Source organism: Hemicordylus capensis, chromosome 2 (assembly GCF_027244095.1).
Source record: "Hemicordylus capensis ecotype Gifberg chromosome 2, rHemCap1.1.pri, whole genome shotgun sequence".
Taxonomy (NCBI): domain Eukaryota; kingdom Metazoa; phylum Chordata; class Lepidosauria; order Squamata; family Cordylidae; genus Hemicordylus; species Hemicordylus capensis.
In genome coordinates, this window is record NC_069658.1 from 409,946,139 (window position 1) to 409,967,718 (window position 21,580).

Consider the following 21,580-nt stretch of genomic DNA (forward strand, 5'->3'; position numbering starts at 1 on the left):
CTGTAGTATGTCCACCTCTACCGGCTTCCCCTGCAGCATTCGCCCCCAGAAAAATGTTCTAGGAAAGTTAGAGTTTGGTGACTCCACTGAATTCACACAGAGGCAGAGATGGCAGGCAGATGTGGGTATGAGAAAGGATCATGGACGCACCTATACCTCACCCCTGTCACTTGCCACATCCAGTGTGACAACCACCTAGTCCTGCTAGACCACCCTAGTATGGTTGGCAGTGTGGAGACAGGCAGAGAGAGGAGCAAGCACAGCTAACTCATACCTGGCTCCCAGCCAGCAGCAGCAAACTCGTCATCGTCATCACCCTCATGAAAAGAATACAGCTCCTGCCAGCGACAATACAAAAGAGGCTGCATCTGTGGGCCGTTTGTTGGCTAAATCAGCTGTAAACAGCCATCTGCACACTCTTACAACATAGTGTCTGCATAGGACTTTGGCAGAGGCCTAGTGTCCACACAGAGGCACAATCTCAGCTGCTGCACGGTGGAGGGTGCAACTGACAAAGCAGTCCACTCCCATCCTCCTTTACTTATCTCTACACATCTCCACCATACCTGTCCACCTACCCTTCCCTTCTGCAGGGCTATGGCCTAATCAAAGCAGGGACAGAATGATGGGCTTGGATGGGGAAGCCCATACCACATTCCTGTGGCACATAATGGACAGTGTTCTGCAATACCCAGTCAAGGGACAAAGAATTCCTTTGCTGATTCCTTCCCACAAGCACCCATGGGGGGCATGAAGTGAGGCTGATATCTCAGAGACCCCTAATCACTATGTAAACATCGCTGTGTGAATCTCAGGAGAAAGGGTGTTGGTGTATGAACATTTATCTATATACTATTTCCATAAGACCTGGAAACACTACTATCTTTATGGACACAAAACCTGAGTGCCTGTGGTCAAGTGAGAGGTACTGGCAGACTCAGGGTAAGCCACTGACATCTTGGTGTCCAAAAAAATTAAAGCAGAAAAACCTAACATGGGACTAACGTCCCCATATTCGTCAATGGGATGGAATGTTTATGAGCTCAGAGTGCAGTTCAACAGACATGCAGATGAGTGGCGTTAATAGAATTCTGTGGTGAGGAGGGAGGAGGACTTGAACAAAAAGAGCAGGGAATTTCTCAGCTTGAAGGATACCCCCTCCAGACAGTTACAACCCTTTTTTTGTTTCTGAAGGGGAAAGCTTCATAGTCTCCTCAGAAGAAAATGCTGAAACTCTGTGATTCCCTCATCAGTCAGGTAACCTTGTCCTGTTTCTGAAGAAGAAGGAGTCTGACACAGATACAGTATTCTCTTACGAAGTCCTGTTTCTGAAGAAGAAGGAGTCTGACACAGATACAGTATTCTCTTACGAAGTACTGCCCTTCCAGGTGCTAGTGGGAAATCTTTGAGGGAAGGCAGCCGATCGCCGCCCTTCTAGGCAGCGCAGCTCGTTTGCCCCCAGCCTTCACCTCGAAGGAGCACATGGCACTGGGAGCCAGCTCCCATTGGCCCCGACGTGTCTCCGGGGTGGAGCCTGTAGCAGCGAGCCAGCAGCATGCATGCGCCGGCTTGGTCCTTCTCTAGAACACGAGGCTTGACAGATCAGAGATGCTGCTTTGCTCCTACCTCTCTGCAAACGACATCCTTCCGTATGGCTTGGCAGCGTCGGACGGGTGGCGTTAATTGCAGAGACCTGACCTTAGGTCGGTGATGAAGGGCGCCCCCTTCGCGAAAGGCGGGCTGGCCTGGAGCCAAGGTGTCTGCGCCATGGGCTTTTAGGTCGGGGCGGCCACATGATGGGCCGACCCATTAGGGACCCATTAGTTGCTTGTTGAGTGCCAATCCCAGCTGCCATGCCCCACGGGCACTATTGAAATTGTTACCCCTAATAAAAGTGGCCAACTCCACCAAATGCACTATGTGTCCGTGTCTCCTTGGGTCTGGGTGCAATTTCCTCACAACTCCCCAGCTTTATGGGAACACCTGAAGGTTCAGAGAACCACAATAAGACTTGTGCCTTGGCCTACTCTGTAGCAGCTGCACAAAAATGAAGAGCTCTGCTTGTTAACATTGACTCTTGAAGCCTTGTGGCTGGAGGAAAAGGTGGTGGGCCTGAAAACCAGAACCCCGCTCCACACAAAAAATCCAGAAAACAGAGAAAAATCAATTTACACATGACATAAAAACCAAGTTAGAGGAGGAACTTCTGTCTTTTTTATTTAGTGCATTTATATACCGCCCTATACTAGAAGTCCCTGGGTGGTTCACAATAGAAAAAAACATTAAAACATTTGCTGCTCACTGTTATTTTTTCACCATGGTCAGCCAAAGTTAACTCATGCACACCAGGGATACAGTGCAACCTTTTGTTGCAGATTCATATTTATCATATACTGGAGAACCTCGATATTCACGGGGGTTCCGTTCCGAGCTGCAGCCACGGATATAGAAACCTTAAACATAGAGTCATTGGGGACTATGGGATCACAGGGGTTAGGTGCCTGGCTGGCTGGAAATGGCCAGAAATCGGCCAATTTTCACCGGGGGGGGGCTTCTTACTATGCTCTGCTCCTTCCTCTGAGTCATGCTGTGCCCACAAATCGGCCAAAAATCAGCCCAAAACTGGTGTGTCCCCCTCCCCATTTTTTTTATGAAGACAGGAGCCATTTTGTGGCTCTGTCAAAGAAAATGGCAGCCAGAAATAACCTCCTCAGTCATTTCCAGCCACTTCTGACCCATGGATATGCAAGGTGGGCATGTCCCCCCCACCCAACCACATATGCCGAAGCTGGGTGTCTTTTTCCCAACCGCAGACACACAAATCCGCAGATGTCGAATCTGCACATGACAAGGTCCACCTGTATACTTGAACATTCAGGTACTCTTTTCTAAAAATGGGAACCTAAAAATGAGAACCTTGCAAGGCACTACATGTCTGTAGAAAGAAAAATAATATTTCATTATTCATAGATGTATGATAGGACAGATGTATGTCACTTTTTCTTCATTTAAAACTTTCTCAGAACAGCTAACAAGGCTATACAAAAATTAGGACCCATATCTTCATTTGACTTCAGTTTATGCATAAAGGTACCTAGAACTGGAACATAAATATAAATTTATCTTGAAATACCTATGTGTCCAAGAGCCTCATTTGGTGAAACTATGTCATAGAAAGGAAATCTGAGTTTATAGGAAAATTCATCACTGAAGACAACCCCCAAGGTTTTCTTGTCCTCGCTTTGTGCCTCATAGGCTTCCATGGCTTTTTCATCTTCCATTAGTTCTGTGCTTATACCTTTAGTATGGAAATTATATAGATATATTATATGGAATCATATATCAGGCTGAGAGAAATTACTTTTTCTGTTAGCTATCATACGAAACCGTACAATTTGATCATAAGGCGAGCTCAATTTGAGATAAGGGAAAAGGGGGGAAGGATTGGGTGGAGGTAGAGCAGAGCGCAGACAGGAGAGCTCAGGGGAAAGGGAGAGACAAGAGGTCTTCTGGGGAAGGGGTTTATGGAAGGAGAGGGGAGCGAAAGATGGGAGAGAGGGGAAGAGAGGTGGGCGAACTAAGAAGGATGTGGTGAGTAGGGTGAGGTCGGCTAAGGAAGAATTCAGAACAGTTGCAAGAGAGTGATAAAGGGGGTGGAAGAGTCGAAAAGATGGACCCTTACTTTAAGCAAGGGAGGGGAGGAAAGAGAAAGGGGGTGAAAAAGGGAAAGATGAAGGAATAGATGGGGTAAAACGGGGGGGTTGATAGAGACGGAAGGTTCTATTTCTCCAAAGGGGAGAGAATCCTCCCTGAAAAAGGGGAGAAGAGACAAGGAGGCAAACAGACAGAAAGGAGCTTGAGGCAAGTGAGAGTTGGAACAAGGAGAGCTTGGAAGCAAGAGGGGAAGAGAGCAGAGAAGACAAGGATGGAGAAAGTCAAGAGGGAGGGGAAAAGAGGAGACTTCGTATCCTCTGAAGCCACGAGACACAAAACAGCCAGGAGAACCGCATCCCACTTCTGACACCAAATATGTAAGCAATTTCTGTCACCCCAAAACTCCTGCAACCAGGAATAAATGAGGGCTCCGAAAATCCTCACGTTACCAATGGGTTCTTTTTATGGTGCTGGCTGTCGAGAATCCCAAGACCCAAGAAAACACGAAGAGAAATGGAAAGGTATATTCAATCAAAGCTGGTTTTATTTTCTTACCAATATTCAGATGAACTGCAGTACATACACACAATGGCTTTCCTTTCTCTTACAGCAACTAAATTGAAGTCTAACTGACACCCTATAGATAATCAGAGCTTTCACTTCACTCTTTTCGGCTTACCCTCTGAGCTTACCAAGAGAGAAACTGATGTTTCCATTTTTGTCAAGGTTTTCGGGTGTGTCGAGTTGGGCAATCTTCCTCTATTTTCCTCGGTGTCAGCATCCACCTATCTCCTCTCCCCTCCTTCTCTCCTGCTCCAAATCAGGGTTCTAAATACCCCACTTCTCCACCCCCGCACCAATGACGATTGGCCAAAATGGGGTCCTGACCATTCTTGACCCTCGGCTCAACCCGTAACTTTTGACATTTAAACATCACTGGCGGGGGAGATCGGAAAGGGGAACCAGGTGCGCCGTATGACCAGGAGAGATATGAAAGAGAAACCAGGTGCAGGCCAAACGACTCCTGCTTTCCTCCAGATGGGCCATCTGGGAAGGTGCACTCTCTACCAAGCTACCGAAAAATGAGGAAGTGTGCCCAAGCCAGCGGGCAGATATGACTGTTCTACATGGAATGTACGCTGAGATAGAGGAGGGGAATACCGCTGAGATAGAGGAACTTGACATTTACTCACAAATCTATGTCAAGGGTCAGGCAGATTTTGATATAAGATCACATCAAGTAATCAAATTCATGTCAAACATCTATCTAACACAGCATAGCTAACCTATCAATGCACATATCCAATACAAAATTGATCCAATTGGATCTTACACTATAGTTGTTGGCTATATCTGCTTAACATTTCATGGCTGTCTTACAACAAGATATAGGGATTGCTAAGGGGACAGTTTTAGAATTAATAAATTAATCAAAGGACAGACTGATGTATAATCATAAGAACATAAGAACATAAGAATAACTCTGCTGGATCAGGCTCAAGGCCCATCTAGTCCAGCATCCTGTTTCACACAGTGGCCCAATCTCTTTATTTTGAACTCTGGGCTGCTAAACTGTATCCAGCTAAGGCAACAGAAAGGGGAGTTGAATTGTGCAAAGTAGAAATCACAAGAAGTTAGGGGGAGGTAACTAGAGACGCAGTCCCCAAAGACTTCACATCCCACCCCATCACACGCCCTGTTTCAGTGGACCAGCCCCACTCACAGTATTATGCACTTCAGTCACTTTCTCCCTAACTTAAAACCAAGCATTAACCCCATCCCCGCTTTTGTGAACAGCAGTAAAGCTCTTTCAAGATTTCTCCACTTACTCACTTCAAATCTTCACACCTAAGCCAAGACTCAGGCAAATATTAGTAAGCAATTCAGATGTCCAGGAAGGGCTCACTAGAAGCTACACATTGCTCCTCTTCTAAGAAGACAAATGTCAGAATTCTAACATTCAGATTAAGCCTCACTAAAGCAATTATATTTTTGTGAACCACCTAGAGCCTTTGGAGTCAGGTGGTATAAAAATTAAATACATACATACATACATACATAATATATTGGGATGTTTTAAAAGACAGCATATACCTTTCAAGACAGAGATGTTTCTTACTTTCTCCATTATTTCTTTTGCCATTTTTGTTCCAGGAGTATAAATAATTTTAGTTTCTGTAACATTGAAGAAAGGATCATCTAGCTGTCCAAGGGATGCCTCAGGTATCTCCCCAGAAATGTGAAATGATGACAGAAGTTGCAGAATTAGTATCACAAAGAGAAAAAATAGCGATGAGAACCATTCCTAGAGATAACAAAAAAATGAGTAAGGATAACACCAAAATACTACAATTATGCTGTGAGATTATTCGTGTTTAGATCACAGACAAAACACTGAAGATTTGGAATAATTAATACCACATGTGCTCTTTCATAAATGAACCCACATATATACATATATCTATGCATACAAATATAATCTCTGAATGTTTTAAATTTTTAATGGCTGTTTAAATTTTTTAAATTGTGGTAATCTTTGACTGTTTTAATTTTTAATGGTTTAATAGTTGGTTTTATTCTGTTTTTAATGTGTTTATTTTTGTAAACCGCCAAGAGCCTTTGGAGTCAGGTGGTATATAAAACAAACAAACAGGTGGTATATAAAACAAACAAACAAATGTTATTAATCATACACACAAATAAGAGACATACACTGCCTTTGCACTTCCCTCTCTCCCATACAAACACATGCATTATTGTGCAGGAGTGCCTTTGTATTATGGGTGGAGAGGTAAAAACAGCATCTACCATGTTATTACACTTGATCCTGCCCCCTCCCTACAACCTTCTGAACAGAACAAAAACTTTATTACCATCACTGACCAGTAGAAATAAAAATAATCAATAAATATGTGCAAAAGATATACACATACATATAATAAAATCAAATATTATACTAATGAAAGGAGAAAAGAAACCCTACCGAATAATTATACACAAAAAAGAATGATGCTATCATATTAAACATAATTCTTATGCTATAAATAGATATTTCCTGACATATTCTACCTGTCAAGGTCTTGACCGGACTTGGCTGCACGCTGTCGACATATAGTTTGACGAATGTTGTTTTTCAGCAGTGAGTAGCCGACTGACGACGTGATTTATAGTGCAAGCCACGAGAGCTCCCAGCTGGCAGGGATTTAAGGCTTATCAGCCCTCTGTAAGAGGCGTTTGCTTTACCTAATAGTCTCCAATTGATCCCTGCATCTCGTGACACGCCGCTGTTAGGGGGTCAGCGGGGGTTGGTTGCATCGCTCTTCTTCCGATTGGTCTTTCACAATTTCTGCTGCCTCAGGTTGTTGTGCCTGCTCAGAGTCATTATCCACAGCTGTTTCATGAACACTGACAGCCGGGCTCTGCCCCTCAGACACTCCTGCATCGCCTGGAAAGTGGACAGCTTCCCCTTCCTCCTCGCTGTTGGAGATCAGGGGCGTGACACTACACCACACCCCAGGGTGCTCCCCCTCTGGGGTCAGGGGTCTGGGTTTGGCGGGATGAGACCGGTGAAACTGGCACACGAGTTCAGGTGCATGAACATCACTGGCATTTTCCCATGAACATTCTTCAGGCCCGTACCCTGACCAGTCAATCAGGTATTGTAGGTGTCCACGCCGCACCCGCGAGTCCAGGATCTCTTTGACTTCGAATTCTTCCTCTCCATCCACCAACAACGGAGGTGGAGGTACTTCCTGCCCATGCCAGGGATGGGTAGGGCCCGCTGGGACTAGCAAGGACCAATGGAAGACTGGGTGAATGCGCAGGCCAGGGGGTAGGCGAAGGCAGTAGGCAACGGGGTTAATTTGGGCGACGATTGGGTAAGGCCCCATGAAGCGGGCGTCCAGTTTCCTGCATGGTCTACGTGTCTTGAAGTGTTGGGTCGACAGCCAGACCTGATCTCCCACTTTCAGGACTGGACCTGCTTGTCTTTTGGCATCTGTGGCATGTTTGTATGCATTGTTTGCGCGATCCAGTTGTTCTTTCAGGATCTCCTGTATGGCCTGAAGTTCCTCAAGGAACTGGTCAACTGCAGGGACAGAGGAGACCGAAGTGCAGGTGTTTGGGAAGTAGTGTGGATGGTACCCGTAGTTCGCATAGAAGGGTGTCTGTCGGGTGGATGCATGTGGTGTATTATTGTAGGCGAATTCTGCAAGAGGTAACAAGTCCACCCAATCTGTTTGTTGGTAATTTACATAGCATCGTAGGTATTATTCCAGTGTGGCATTTGTCCGTTTGGTCTGACCATCGGATTGCGGATGGTACACCGAGGAGAGGTGTACTCGCACGTCAAGGAGACGGAACAGAACCTGTCAGAAACGGGCGATGAACTGGGGTCCGCAGTCGGAGATGATCTCTTCAGGCAAGCCGTGGAACCGGACAATCTGCTGGATGATCAGTTTGGCCGTCTCTTGGGCTGAGGATAAAAGGGGATTCCCGAGCACGGGATAAAATGAGCCATCTTTGACAACAGGTCCACAACCACCAAAATGGTGTTGTGGCCTTGAGAGGTTGGCAAATCAACAATGAAATCTAGGGAGATCGTTTTCCATGGGCCACTAGAGGTCAGCAGGGGGTGGAGCAGTCCTGTGAGTTTCCCACATTGATCTTTGGCTTGCTGACACGTGGGGCATGTACGTACGTAATTCTCCACATCTCGGCGTACTTTGGGCCACCAAAATTCCTGGGCAACCAGGTGTAAGGTCTTGTAGAGGCCAAAATGACCAGCTGGGCGGCTGTCATGACATTGTTTCAGGACCAGAGCTCGGAGGTCTTCTGTTGGTATATACAATTGATCCCGGTAGTACAATAGACCATGTTGGAGTGAAAAGTCCGATGAATCGTTCGGTCTGGCTTGGTTCAACTCTTGGATACGGTTTTGCGCGAAGGGGTCCTGTGTTTGTTGGGCTTGCAATAGGTCTCTGGTCATGGGACCCTGGTTTGTTGCAGCGAAATTCTCGGTTTGTATTACAGTGGCTTTCTGTTCCATTACTGGTTCTATGGTATATTCTGGTTTCCGGGAGAAAGCGTCCGCTTGTTTATTGTGGGTGCTAGGAATGTACGTCACTTTGAAATCGAAGTGGGCAAAGAACTGGGACCAGAGAATTTGTCTCTGATTCAGTTTACGGGCAGTCTGTAGGTGTTCTAGGTTACGGTGATCGGTTCTCATCTCCACGGGATGTTGTGCTCCCTCTAGCAAATGCCTCCAGAATTCAAACACTGCCTTGATCGCCAGCAGTTCCTTGTCCCAAATGGTGTAGTTCTTTTCTGAGGAGTTCAGTTTTCTGGAGAAGTATGCACACGGTAGTAGAGTACCCTCGGGGAGGCGGGGTTGCAAGAGAACTGCCCCGATGGCGACACTGGACGCATCTGTCTCCACAACAAAGGGGGTGCATGGGTCAGGATGTTGTAAGATTGGTTCGGAAACAAAAAGGTGTTTCAACTGGCTGAAAGCTCTTTTCACCTCAGGTCCCCAATGGAACATTGTCTTTTTCTTGAGCAGATCCATTATAGGAGCAGTAAGATGGGCAAAACCAGGGATGAATTTCCGATAGTAATTGGCGAATCCCAGGAAGCGTTGTACATCTTTCACGTTTTGGGGAGGTTGCCATGACATCACAGCCTCGGCCTTCACTGGGTCCATCTCGATCCCCCTGTGTGAAACTCGATGTCCCAGGAGGTCCACCACGGGGAGATCGAAGGCACATTTCTCAAGTTTAGCATAGAGTTGTTACTCTCGTAGCCGTTGTAACACTGCCCGGACATGGTTATAATGGGTTTGGGGGTCTGGGGAATAAAACAGGATGTCATCTATGTAAATGATCAGGAAATGGTCGAGGTAGTCCGGGAAAATGTCATTCAATAGATGCTGAAACACGGCTGGGGCGTTGCACAAGCCAAAAGGCATTACCTGGTACTCAAAGTGTCCATATCGGGTTCGAAAAGCCGTCTTCCATTAATCCCCCTTACAAATGCGCACTAAGTTGTATGCCCCCCGTAAGTCCAGTTTGGTATAGATAGTAGCTCCTTGAAGCCTCTCCAAGAGTTCTGGAATGAGCAGCAGCGGGTACTGGTTTCGGATGGTGATTTTGTTCAAGGCCCGATAATCATTGCAGAGCCGTAGTTCCCCGCACTTCTTCTTCACGAATAACACAGGGGCGGCCACCGGGGAAGAAGAGGGTCGGATGAAACCCCTCTGTAGATTTTTCTTCAGGAACTCCCGCAGAGCAGCCAACTCTGGTTCAGAGAAAGAGTAGATACGCCCTACCGGCAAGGGCGCCCCGGGTACCAAGTTGATGGCACAGTCATATGGCCGATGTGGGGGTAGTTGGTCCGCTTCCTTTTTGTCAAAGACGTCAGCGAAGTCCTGATACTTCTCAGGAAGTTCCGCAATACTGGCAGGAGGTTTGACCTCCACCCCTGCCCTGGCAGCAATCGGCCAGCAATGCGTCTGACAATAGTCCGAAGTAAAGACCACCTCGCCTTGAGACCACGTGATTTCAGGATCATGGAGGACTAACCAACTGAGCCCCAAAACCATGGGGTAAGGCCCCACCTTGGTTCCCAAGAAGTGCAGCATCTCAACATGACCTTGGATATCCAGCTGGAGTGGCTCTGTCTGCGGGGTTACAGCTCCTGTAACCAGTGGCCGCCCATCAATAGTTTCTACTGTCACTGGTACATCAAGGTGTTCCCATTGTATCTGGTGTGTGTTTGCAAAGTCCAGATCGATGAAACAGTTTGTGGCTCCCAAGTCGATCATTGCCATGGCTTGGACTGACCGTCTCCCTGGACTACTGAGGGTGACTGGAACTTGGAGTGCGGAAGGAGGGGATCTCAGAAGTCCTTTTTCTCGTCCTTCACGGCCCGGGCGTAGGATCCCTACTAGGTACGGGCTTGGTCGTTTCCTGCAGCCACGGGACGGGACCGCTTTGCAGGGCAAGCTGCTGCGTAATGACCAGCCTGTCCACAGTAAAGGCACAAGCCAGCCCGTCTGCGGCGGTTCTTTTCTTCCATAGTCAAGTGGGGCCGGGCCCTGCCTAGTTGCATGGGTTCTTCCACCGGCGGTTCCGTCAGCACCAGGGAGTCAGAGGGAACACCACGGGGTATCTGACAAACCTCTCTCTGTACCCCTGTAGCACGGCGGTTACGCCGACAGCTCTCCAAGCGGCCATCAATTCGGGTACAAAGTTCAATCAGGCCTTTCAGAGTAGGAGGGCGTTCCACCCTTGAAAGTTCATCCAAGACCTCATCTGATAGCCCCTCCTGGAACTGGTCCATCAGGGCTGCCTCATTCCAGGCCAGGTCTTGACTCAGCAGCCAAAAAGCTGTAGCATAAGTTGTTACAGAATCCTTCCCCTGGGTCAGACGACGAATCTCTCGGTTAGCTGTCTCTGGTTTTAAGAGGTCTGCAAAGGCAGCCCTGAACTCAGCTACGAATGCTGCATAGTTCTGTAAGAGGGGTGCCCTCTGGCACAGGAAAGGAGTAGCCCACCTGGCAGCTGTTCCAGTCAGGAGGCTGAGCACAACCCCCACCCTGTGCCTTTCGCTGGGGAAATCCTCGGCTCGAAAGAGCATAAACAGTTTGCATTGTGCCAGAAAGGTCTGGAATTTTTCAGGAGACCCATCAAATTTATCAGGCATGGCTACTGGACACTTACGTCTGCCAGTTTGTCCTTGGTTGCCTAGCTGCGCCTGCAAGGCTGTGATGGCAGCGGTGAGTAGGTCTACCTGGCTCTGCAGTTGTTCTGCCATTTCGCAATCTTCCGCTGCAAATGTGGTTGAAAAACAAACTGTCAAGGTCTTGACCGGACTTGGCTGCACACTGTCGACATATAGTTTGACGAATGTTGTTTTTCAGCAGTGAGTAGCCGACTGACGACGTGATTTATAGTGCAAGCCACGAGAGCTCCCAGCTAGCAGGGATTTAAGGCTTATCAGCCCTCTGCAAGAGGCATTTGCTTTTCCTAATAGTCTCCAATTGATCTCTGCGTCTCGTGACACGCCGCTGTTGGGGGGTCAGCGGGGGTTGGTTGCATAGCTCTTCTTCTTTTCTTTTTTTCTCATTTAATTTTTATTGATTTTTAACAATGATAGCATCCATAACAAACACAACAGACGAAGTTGGACTTCCCGGACATCTCTTTTCGTGAAATAACAAATATAAAGTTATCTTCTTACAATATTAATAAAAAACCAAACCACCATAAATTTAAAGCTTAAAAGCCCCTGGTGAGCCCCTGGTGGTGCAGTGGTAAAACTGCCGCCCTGTAACCAGAAGGTTACAAGTTCGATCCTGACCAGGGGCTCAAAGTTGAATCAGCCTTCCATCCTTCCGAGGTCGGTAAAATTGAGTACCCAGAATGTTGGGGGGCAATATGCTAAATCATTGTAAACCACTTAGAGAGCTTCGGCTATAGAGCGGTATATAAATGTAAGTGCTATTGCTATTGCTATTAAAAAACAAAAAGAACCATAAGCCTACCCTCCCTGCTTTTCAGCCTTCAAAATCTGCTGCAAGATCTATATTGAAGAAACACTTTAAATACCACTTCAATGTTATCTACATATTAACAACTATAACAGACAGTGTTGTCTAGATATTAACAACTATAAACTATAATTAATTTAAAAAACAAACCAATAACACACATTTAAAACTTAAGGAAAAAAAGAAGTTTAGGGGGAAAGAAAGGGGGGGAAAGAAAAGAAAAGAAAAAACCCATTAATCTACCAAATCTGCATTTCAAACTACCAGTCCAACTATAAATCTATATTAAGGAAATAACTCTTTACATATGATAGAAGATAAAGATAAAAGTAAAGAAAAAATAGTATAAAATAGAAAAGCCTCAAACCATCCTTGAAACTTTCTAAGCTTTAATCTTCTATCCATAATTATTGGTTCTGTCATCTCCACATAGCCCAAAAGTCTCTATCAGCCAATCTCCCCAAAAACATTTGGTCTTCCACTTCGATACATATGTTGCTCTAGCCAACATAAAAACATAGATGAAATTATTTGCAAACATTCTCTTTATAATATTCCCAGCAGGGAAGACTCCGACCCCCCAGGGAACATCACCCCAATATTTGCTTTTATATACCATGTCCCAGTAGGCCCCCGCCCTCCCACCTATCCACCACATGAGAAAGGAAGAAAGAGTGAGAGAAGAAACATGAAAATAAGAAAACCCTCAACATCTCCACACCCCTCCAAGATCCACCCCCAACCTTTTTGTATATCAATACCAATTTTTTTTAATATCAAATACCATCTATAAATCATTTTGTATTAAATTGACTTCTAAATATAACATTGGATAAGTTTTAAGTCATTGTTCCATAGCTTTTCCAGTCTGCCATTTCTATATTGTACCCAACATATTAAACCCAATTTGGCATAACTGCCCTAACCGATTCCTCTCTTGTCTCCTCCACAAGCAACAATAAAAATTCGGTCAGCTATTAATTTAATGAAAAGCTGTACTGAGGAATCTTTCATTAATTTGCTTCTTTTAGCCAAGTCTGAGATCAAACTAAAAGCTGTCTTGGTCTGGGTCTCATCAACTGTAATTCCCACAAGTGCTGTAAAGTCTTCTCCATATGGTTTCCCAATCTTCTGGTATAATATTTCCAAAATGTCTCTAAACCTTAGAAATCTCTCTTCATGTCTTGATTCCGACAGGGCCACCCTATCTGGGGTTTCTCCTCCACTGTACTTCAATGGTTCCATACCCCTCATCCCAGGCTCGACCCCCAGTCCAAGTTCTTTATTATCCCACACCAGTTCATCAGTATTTGAGGTCTTGTCCGGTTCTTCCATGTTTCGCCTCATCTGGGTGACTTCTGTAACAACTTGTTGGAGTGTAATAGTATTTAATGCGAGAACAACTGTGTTTGACAGCAGGATTTGTTTTATTTCAAGCAAGGTTTCCATGGTGACAGACACTCCAATTTCCCCCACAGCTGTATCCGAAATCAGAAAGTTCTTAACTTGTATATATATCCAACTTTGCTAGAAGTTGTCGTTGCTTTTCATAATGGCATGCAGGGGTTAAAGAAAGGAATTACTTGCACAGCCAGTTTTAACCTTGATCTCAAAATCGAAAGTACCAGCCTGTGTTTATTTTACAAATATAAACAGTTCTGTGGCGTCTGCGCCTAATCTCTGGTAGCCGAAATTTTCTCACAGTAATGTGAAACATCTGTTGCTTCCATTTCTCTCATTGGTTAAAGGCAGTGATAGGCAGAATAAGCAACAAATAGAAAGTAGCAGAACGTCTCTTTTTAAGCTTTAAAACTTCATAAATCTCTTCTTAGAATCCTCTTTAAAATTCAAAAATAACTATCCCTACTAGTCAACTTCTTCCCTATATTGAATTCAGTAATTCAAAATTCTTTGGTGTTTAGTGAACAAAGAAGATAGTATTCGTTTCTTTAATTATGATCCATAAAAGAACTTACAGGCTTATCTGTGACATCTTTCCGAGCACAGGAGGAGTTTCTCTCTTATGTCGTCTTGCTTCACTGAAAGAGGCGAACTTCTTGAACTTAAATCATTAATTATATCCAAATCGTAGAGATTGTCTGCCAGAGCAGCTTGAATCGTGAAGATTTTCCTGAGGAGGAGGTTAGCAAAGATGGAGCCCCGTTCTCTGTCAGTCTGCCTAAGACAGATTTATTGAGCTCATCAGCTCAACTTCTGTAATGGCAAGACGCATACGAGAAGATGTGGGTTATCTTGAGCCTTTGTCCTTTAATCCGGGACGGCATGGGGGGGGGGTGAAGCCTCAAAACCCTCTTTTTCCTTCCTCCTCAGTCTCCCCTTAGAAGAGGAGCAGGCGCTGCAGTGGCAGTCCCAACCGGAAGTGTTGTTGCATAGCTCTTCTTCTGATTGGTCTTTCATGATTTCTGCTGCCTCAGATTGTTGTGCCTGCTCAGAGTCATTATCCACAGCTGTTTCATGAACACTGACAGCTGGGCTCTGCCCCTCAGACACTCCTACATCGCCTGGAAAGTTGACAGCTTCCCCTTCCTCCTCGCTGTCGGAGATCGAGGGCGTGACACTACCGGCTATCAGCCAAAACGTGGCAATCTTATAGGAAATCATATCATCTTAATCTGTGAGGATATAGTGCACATAAAATGCATTTGGTGCTGGTTTTGACCTTTAAAGCCCAAAATGGTTTGGGCCCAGGGTATTTGAGGGATCGCCTGCTCCCAAGGGTTGCTGCCCGCTTGACTAGGACATCTGAGGGGGCCCTGCTCCGGGTGCCGACAATGAGGGAGGCCCAGCTGTCGTGCACTCGGGACAGGGCCTTCTCTGTTGCTGCCCCTAGACTCTGGAATGCTCTCCCGGTAGCCATTCGTTCCTCAGACTCCATCACAGCTTTTAGAAAGCTTTTAAAAACTTGGCTTTTTACCCAGGCTTTTACATAATCGTCTTTTACTGCTGTTCTTGTGTGTTTTTATCTGTTGTCTTGTTTTTATGCTTGTTTTTAACTTGATGTTTTTACTGTTTTTTGCTGTATGTTTTTAATTTTTGTAAACCGCCTTGGGATTTTCTTTTAACGAAAGGCAGTATAAAAATGTAAAAATAAATAAATAAAATAAATCTGGATGGCCTGGAAATTTTATTTAAAATGGAGTTATGTGAATGTTACGAACATCCCTATAATAACTGCTCTATAATAGCACATGTGTATTGGTTCTGTGCTCAAAAATTGATTACCTTGTATCACTGTCTTAGGAATGAGACTTTGATCATTTTGCCACTTAGCATCAAGAACCTTTTGACCAAGCACAAGTTTGGCATGTTCAGAACCCATCACTATTAATGTTTGAGGAGAGAACCCATAGACATACAACTTCTTCTCCAGAGTAAGTTTCCATCTTGATTGAAATTTGTCCTCCAACACTAAGAATGCCATCCATGAAGGATAAAATTTAGCTTAAGCCAATAGCTGAATATACAGGTGAAACTCGGAAAATTAGAATATCGTGCAAAAGTCCATTAATTTCAGTAATGCAAATTAAAAGGTGAAACTGATATATGAGACAGACGCATTACATGCAAAGCGAGATCAGTCAAGCCTTAATTTGTTATAATTGTGATGATCATGGCGTACAGCTCATGAAAACCCCAAATCCACAATCCCAGAAAATTAGAATATTACATGAAACCAAGAAGACAAGGATTGTAGAACAGAACAATATCGGACCTCTGAAAAGTATAAGCATGCATATGTATTCAGTACTTGGTTTGGGCCCCTTTTGCAGCAATTACTGCCTCAATGCGGCGTGGCATGGATGCTATCAGCCTGTGGCACTGATGAGGTGTTATGGAAGACCAGGATGCTTCATTAGCGGCCTTCAGCTCTTCTGCATTGTTTGGTCTCATGTCTCTCATCCTTCTCTTGGCAATGCCCCATAGATTCTCTATGGGGTCAGGTCAGGCGGGTTTGCTGGCCAATCAAGAACAGTACACTGTATACTTTTCGGAGGTCCGATATTGTTCTATTCTACAATCCTTGTCTTCTTGGTTCCATGTAATATTCTAATTTTCTGGGATTGTGGATTTGGGGTTTTCATGAGCTGTACGCCATGATCATCACAATTATAACCAATTAAGGCTTGACTTATCTCGCTTTGCATGTAATGCGTCTGTCTCATATATCAGTTTCACCTTTTAATTTGCATTACTGAAATTAATGGACTTTTGCACGATATTCTAATTTTCTGAGTTTCACCTGTACTGAGCCATGTTCTGGACCCTTAGCATACCTGATGCCAACTGGATAACTGCATTGAGAACGCAGCAGGCCACTTCAAACAATTTCTCAGAAATTTTGATTGGACTGATTCTAGTAAAGTTAGAATAAGGACCAAGCTGGGCACCATATAAACATTCTGCAGGGCTTTGGATTCATAAAGCCTGAGTGCTGCAGGGATAAAATAGGCACCCCTAGAGTGGGAAAAGGCCAAAATTGTTGTTATGGACCTCTGTATGTTTTGCAGCACATAATCTAAATGAGCCTTTCTCCTACAAGAGTCTTGGAAGACTACACCTAGATATTCGAAGCACTTGACTTGCTCAATATTGAATCCATCTATTGCCCAACTCAACAGCTTTGGACTCTTCATGGACATCTTTGTTTTTTATTTATTAATCTGTAAGGAATGCTCTTTAAAATAGGCATCAAGAGAATTAAGTTCCCTTCTTAAGCCAATTGGGGATTGTGTAAGTATTACAGCATCATCCATGTAAAGGAGAATCACTAAATGCCTAGAGGCCAACTTTGCGGGGTGATGATCCAGATTATCTAGAGACGACACCAAGGAATTAATATAGAAATTGAACAAAAGCAGGTCTATAATACAGCCCTGCTTCACACCTCTACATGTTGGTATTGCTTTAGTTAAGTGACCTGCAGCATTGCATCTTCAGGCCTCTACAACTGATCGTCATTTGCTCCTCCTTATATATAAATTATACGAGAACTCCGGCCTAAAGGAAGATGAGGGTCCAAGTTATTAGAAGTTCATAACAGGCATCCTGCCACATCTTTAGAGTGTCGCACAAGTAACAGAGGCTCTAGTGCCCTGTCGGGGAGCAATTAAACCTCACACAGTGCCCTATCACTAAAGCTTAATCTTGCATTAAAATCTCCTCCTATTACCTCCTATTAAAACAGGCCAGTCCTGCTAATGTAGCTTTTTCATCTAGTCCACACCTCTTTAATCTGTGGACGTACGTACATGTATGGGTGACAGATAAACATTAATCTGCAAAAGACTTGTTTGTTTATATCTGATAAGAACTGCCATAGCATAATGATCAAGGGATGCTAACCATGATTGAGGCCTGTAAGGTGGTAGAAACAAGCAGGCTCAATCCTCTGGATTCTGCCTCTCCCTGCCCCTCAAGAGGCAGCTAACAAAAATTAAGTAAAAACATCCAGAAATAGCACATTGGAAAGGCATGTCTTCTGCAAAAGCAAAAAAAAATCAAATTTAGAAATATAGTCATAACAAAGGGAACTTCCTTGATTCTAGCCTTCCAGTGTGTAGTGTTCCATGATATAACCTCAAGCGGATGCTGAGTAGATACGTAAATGTCAGTCAGGGTGAGAAGCAAAAGACTCATCAGTTTGAACCCCCAGTTGAAGAGTAGTGTCTGTCCAGGAGACCATTATCCAAGATGGGTTCCAGAGGGTCTGGGTTGTCATAAATGACCTGCATGTCATGCTCTCTCATATGCTGAGGCAACACAGTCTCTTGGGGATGCATGCCTGGAAGATGACAAACAGACCCATTTGCTGGAGTGTTATTAAAAGCAAGGTCCCTGCTCAGCATCTGCTATGGGGCATGTTAATGGAGTGTTTGGGTGGTGTTAACTTCCATATCTGCTCTGTCTGAAAGGGTCACCAAGGGAACCACTGCACTCTGATTATCTCGTGAGAGAGATTTTGTTTGCTTTAGAGACACAATGCTGACATTCTCAATCATCAGGAGTGTGTAAATGATCTGGACCGTCCCATTTCAGTTGAGGTAAGCCTTGAGAGATTACTGTAGTAGAGTTCACTCGGCCTACATAAGGCAGGGTCTCTCCTTGTGGCCAATCCTGTTTGCTCAGGATATATGGATTGTGCAGCCTTATCTGACACACGCTTATGGTCGCCAGGGTAGTATGTATGGATTCAAAAGAGCTCTTTATATCCTCAACTCTGTCAAATACTCTCTCATACAACTCTGCCTGGAGAACACTTGAATAGTTAATCTGGCCGTTTTCACTAGGAGTATTCAAATCTTCATTAATCTTATCAGCTGGAGTTGGGAGGGGTGACTTTTGGCTGCCTCCCAAGGCATCTGGCCCTGGTTAGATGCAGTCTTTGTCAACGGAGGCATTTGGATCCACTGTGATGTTAATGACAGGAACTTCAGCTGCCTGCTGCAGCCAGGTGTGAGGAACAGGGTCTCTGAATACTCTTTGAGGAAATATTTCTAGACCAGATAGGAAAGACCTCATCCTCAAAAGAATTAATAGGATCATGGCTTGATGGAAGAAGAGCAAAATCCTCAACTTGGGGGACTGGGAGGGCAATCTTTCAAAGGTCACCAAATCAATGTTGTAGCTCTGGCATCGAAGTTAAGTACCTGGCTTAATGAAAATGTTATGCTTCTCCTTTTACTCCATCACCCAACATTCAGACTTTTCCAGTATATCAAAAGCATAGCCTGTCTTGGCTGTAGTATTCTAGCCAAACTGCTGCCTTTTTATGTGACTCACTCCTAGGTTGTAAATCCTGCAAACCAGCCAAGGTAAGCTGATTTCAAGTTTTCAGAGAGCTATGCTTTTGGTGACAATGCAACACATTTCTGCCCTTCATAAGTTTCTGTACCACTCCCTCCAGCATTTCTTTAACAATATCCAACTTATCTGATAAACTTGATAATCTTTGGGAAATTGAGACTATGGTTTGTGTTGTGACATTGATGGTATCAGACATTTGCTCAATTAATTGTGGAATATCATCCTTCTCATTCCTCCCATTCAAATCCCATCATCATCATCATCATCATCAGGAAATGGCATTCACTCCCCAAATGCCTGCCTACGGGCAGTAATGGGCTGGATGAGGGATAACAAATTGAAGCTGAATCCAAGCAAGACAGAGGTACACATTGTGGGGGATCAGAATCTGAGGGAGGAGTTAGATCTTCCTGTGCTGGATGGGGTTACACTCCCCCAGGAGGAAAGGCACGCATCTTAGGAGTGCTCTTGGATCCAGGCCTCACCCTGGTATCTCAGGTGGAGGCGACAGCCAGGAGTGCTTTCCATCAACTTCGGCTGATTAGACAGCTGCATCCATTCCTTGAAGAGAACGATCTCAAAGCAGTGGTGCATCAGCTGGTAACCTCCAGACTTGACTATTGCAATGTGCTCTATGTGGGGCTGCCTTTTTATGTAGTTCAGAAACTTCAGTTAGTTCAAAATGCAGCAACCAGTCTGGTCTCTGGGGTAACCTGGAGAGACCATATTATGCCTGGACAGATTATAATTCACTGAGGACTGGGTCAAACAAACAATACCTATGGCTGCATCCATTAAAAAAACTACACACTCCACAATGCACCGTGTGAGGCTAGAATCCTCCAAAATCTCTTAAAGGGGAAAAGGGACATTTTGAAAGTCAAGCCATGGGAAGGGAAGATGGCTACTGGCTGGCTTGCTCGCTCCAGCCTTCAGAAAGATATGTCACACTGTAGTACTCAGGTAAGTGAGAGGACAGGGATAGAACATAGGAAGCCAGGGAAAGGTAGGAGAAGGGAGGGAGACAGGAACAGAATGATGGGAAAATGTCAAGTCCAACCTGACTCCAACAGCTGAAGGCAGCATGTGGGTTCTCCCAACAATTTTCCTGCTTTGTGGACAGACTTGTCTTTTAGGAACCCAAATGTTGTAAACAGGGAGATAGATCTGACCCACACATCTATTGATCTGGATAAATTACTACTCTTTGATATCCACAATCATTTTTGCTGAATGGAGTATTCACTTTACCACAGGCATAATGGGCTTGGGGAAGAGGAGAGTTCACACAACTCTGCTTAGCCGCTTTAAACAGGGAAGGGGCACCATTTGATGCTTCATGTCAGGCAGCAATGTGTTGAGCTAGTAATATGCAGAACCCTTACTTTGCCAGTGGGTGGTCTTGTTTCACTGCCCTTATATTAGGCACAGGATCACCAAGTTTGCTATTAGTATATAGAAGTTGGGGACCCAAGAGGAATCTCATAGGGGAGAAAATGATTGGGAAACACGCCCCTCTACTGGGCATACACAGACGCCTGCTAAGCAGTAAGTTCTAACTGCTAAGGTTTGGAACTAGATGAGCAGGGAGTACAGCCAGTTCCACACTCCGGCCTGCAACAGCAACCTGTAAGCACTACTTGGGCTTGGTAAAGGGTGGGTAGGTGTCAGAAGAGGAAAATAAATGACACCTTTTTCTCTTCTTCTTCACCTTCCTGAAACCTCCCACTACTTTGCTCAGGTTTGAGTTTGGCTGGCAGCCCTGAACTTGGGCACTCCATTGCATTATTGTAGTGTGGGGGAGGTTTCTTGAGAGTAGGAAAGGAAAGTGAGCGAGGGTCTCCTTACCTGTCCCTGCTTTGCCTCTACTCTATGACCCCTGCCTTGACTCCTCAGGCATTTCCTGTGATGAGTCCGAATCCCTTCCTTTCCTCTGGAGAGCAGATGGAAACCTCTCTCTCTCTCTCTCTCTCTCTCTCTCCCCCTACCTATTCATTAAGTAGCCTATAGAAAGGATTAGGTCTTCCCTATGCAAAGTGTACTTCACCAATAAATCTACTGATTATTTTATTTTTATTTATTCATATTTATTTACTGCCCAGATTGCAAGTCTAAACTTAGTATTTAGATTCTACAAGAATCTCCATGTGTCTTCTATAAATAGCCGCAACAACTCAGCTCTGCATTCTACTCTGTAACTGGAGTAGCTAGCTTCTTTAGTGCTCTGCTAATTAATCACAAAACCCATCATGGGTAAATTACACCCTCTAACACTTTCTCCTTCCCACCTCCTGAAACCTCCCTGTATAGTGCAGGGAGATGAGCTTAAGCTCATAGCATGTATCTGTCTCTCTGACCCTAATCCTCCCTCCAACACAGTATACTCTTCCCTCCACCTCGTGAATGTTTTTAGCAACTGCCCACAGTAATCTGGGACTCCTGGAGGCCCATTGTGCACATTTGGTCCAAGGGAGCTTAACAATAAAAGCAGCATGTACAAGAGCAGTGTGGTATAGTGGTTAGAGTGCTGGACTAAGACTTGGTAGGTCTGAG

General features: G+C 44.8%; 1 protein-coding gene across 8 annotated transcripts in view; it reads right to left on the bottom strand.

The window, feature by feature from the left end:
* LOC128348284 (ABC-type organic anion transporter ABCA8-like) overlaps positions 1–21,580 on the bottom strand; it is a 120,640-nt gene that overhangs the window by 83,586 nt on the left and 15,474 nt on the right. For 7 of the 8 annotated variants that reach the window (XR_008318052.1, XR_008318053.1, XM_053304096.1 and 4 more), the window contains exons 3-4: positions 5,749–5,959; positions 3,134–3,298 (exon numbers count right to left, since the gene is read on the bottom strand). Coding sequence is in view for 6 of the 8 variants with exons in the window: in XM_053304096.1 (XP_053160071.1) it covers positions 3,134–3,298; positions 5,749–5,959 (376 nt within the window). In the remaining 2 variants the exon portion in view is untranslated. The remainder of the gene's footprint in view (positions 1–3,133; positions 3,299–5,748; positions 5,960–21,580) is intronic. The other variant, XM_053304097.1, reaches the window with a different exon arrangement.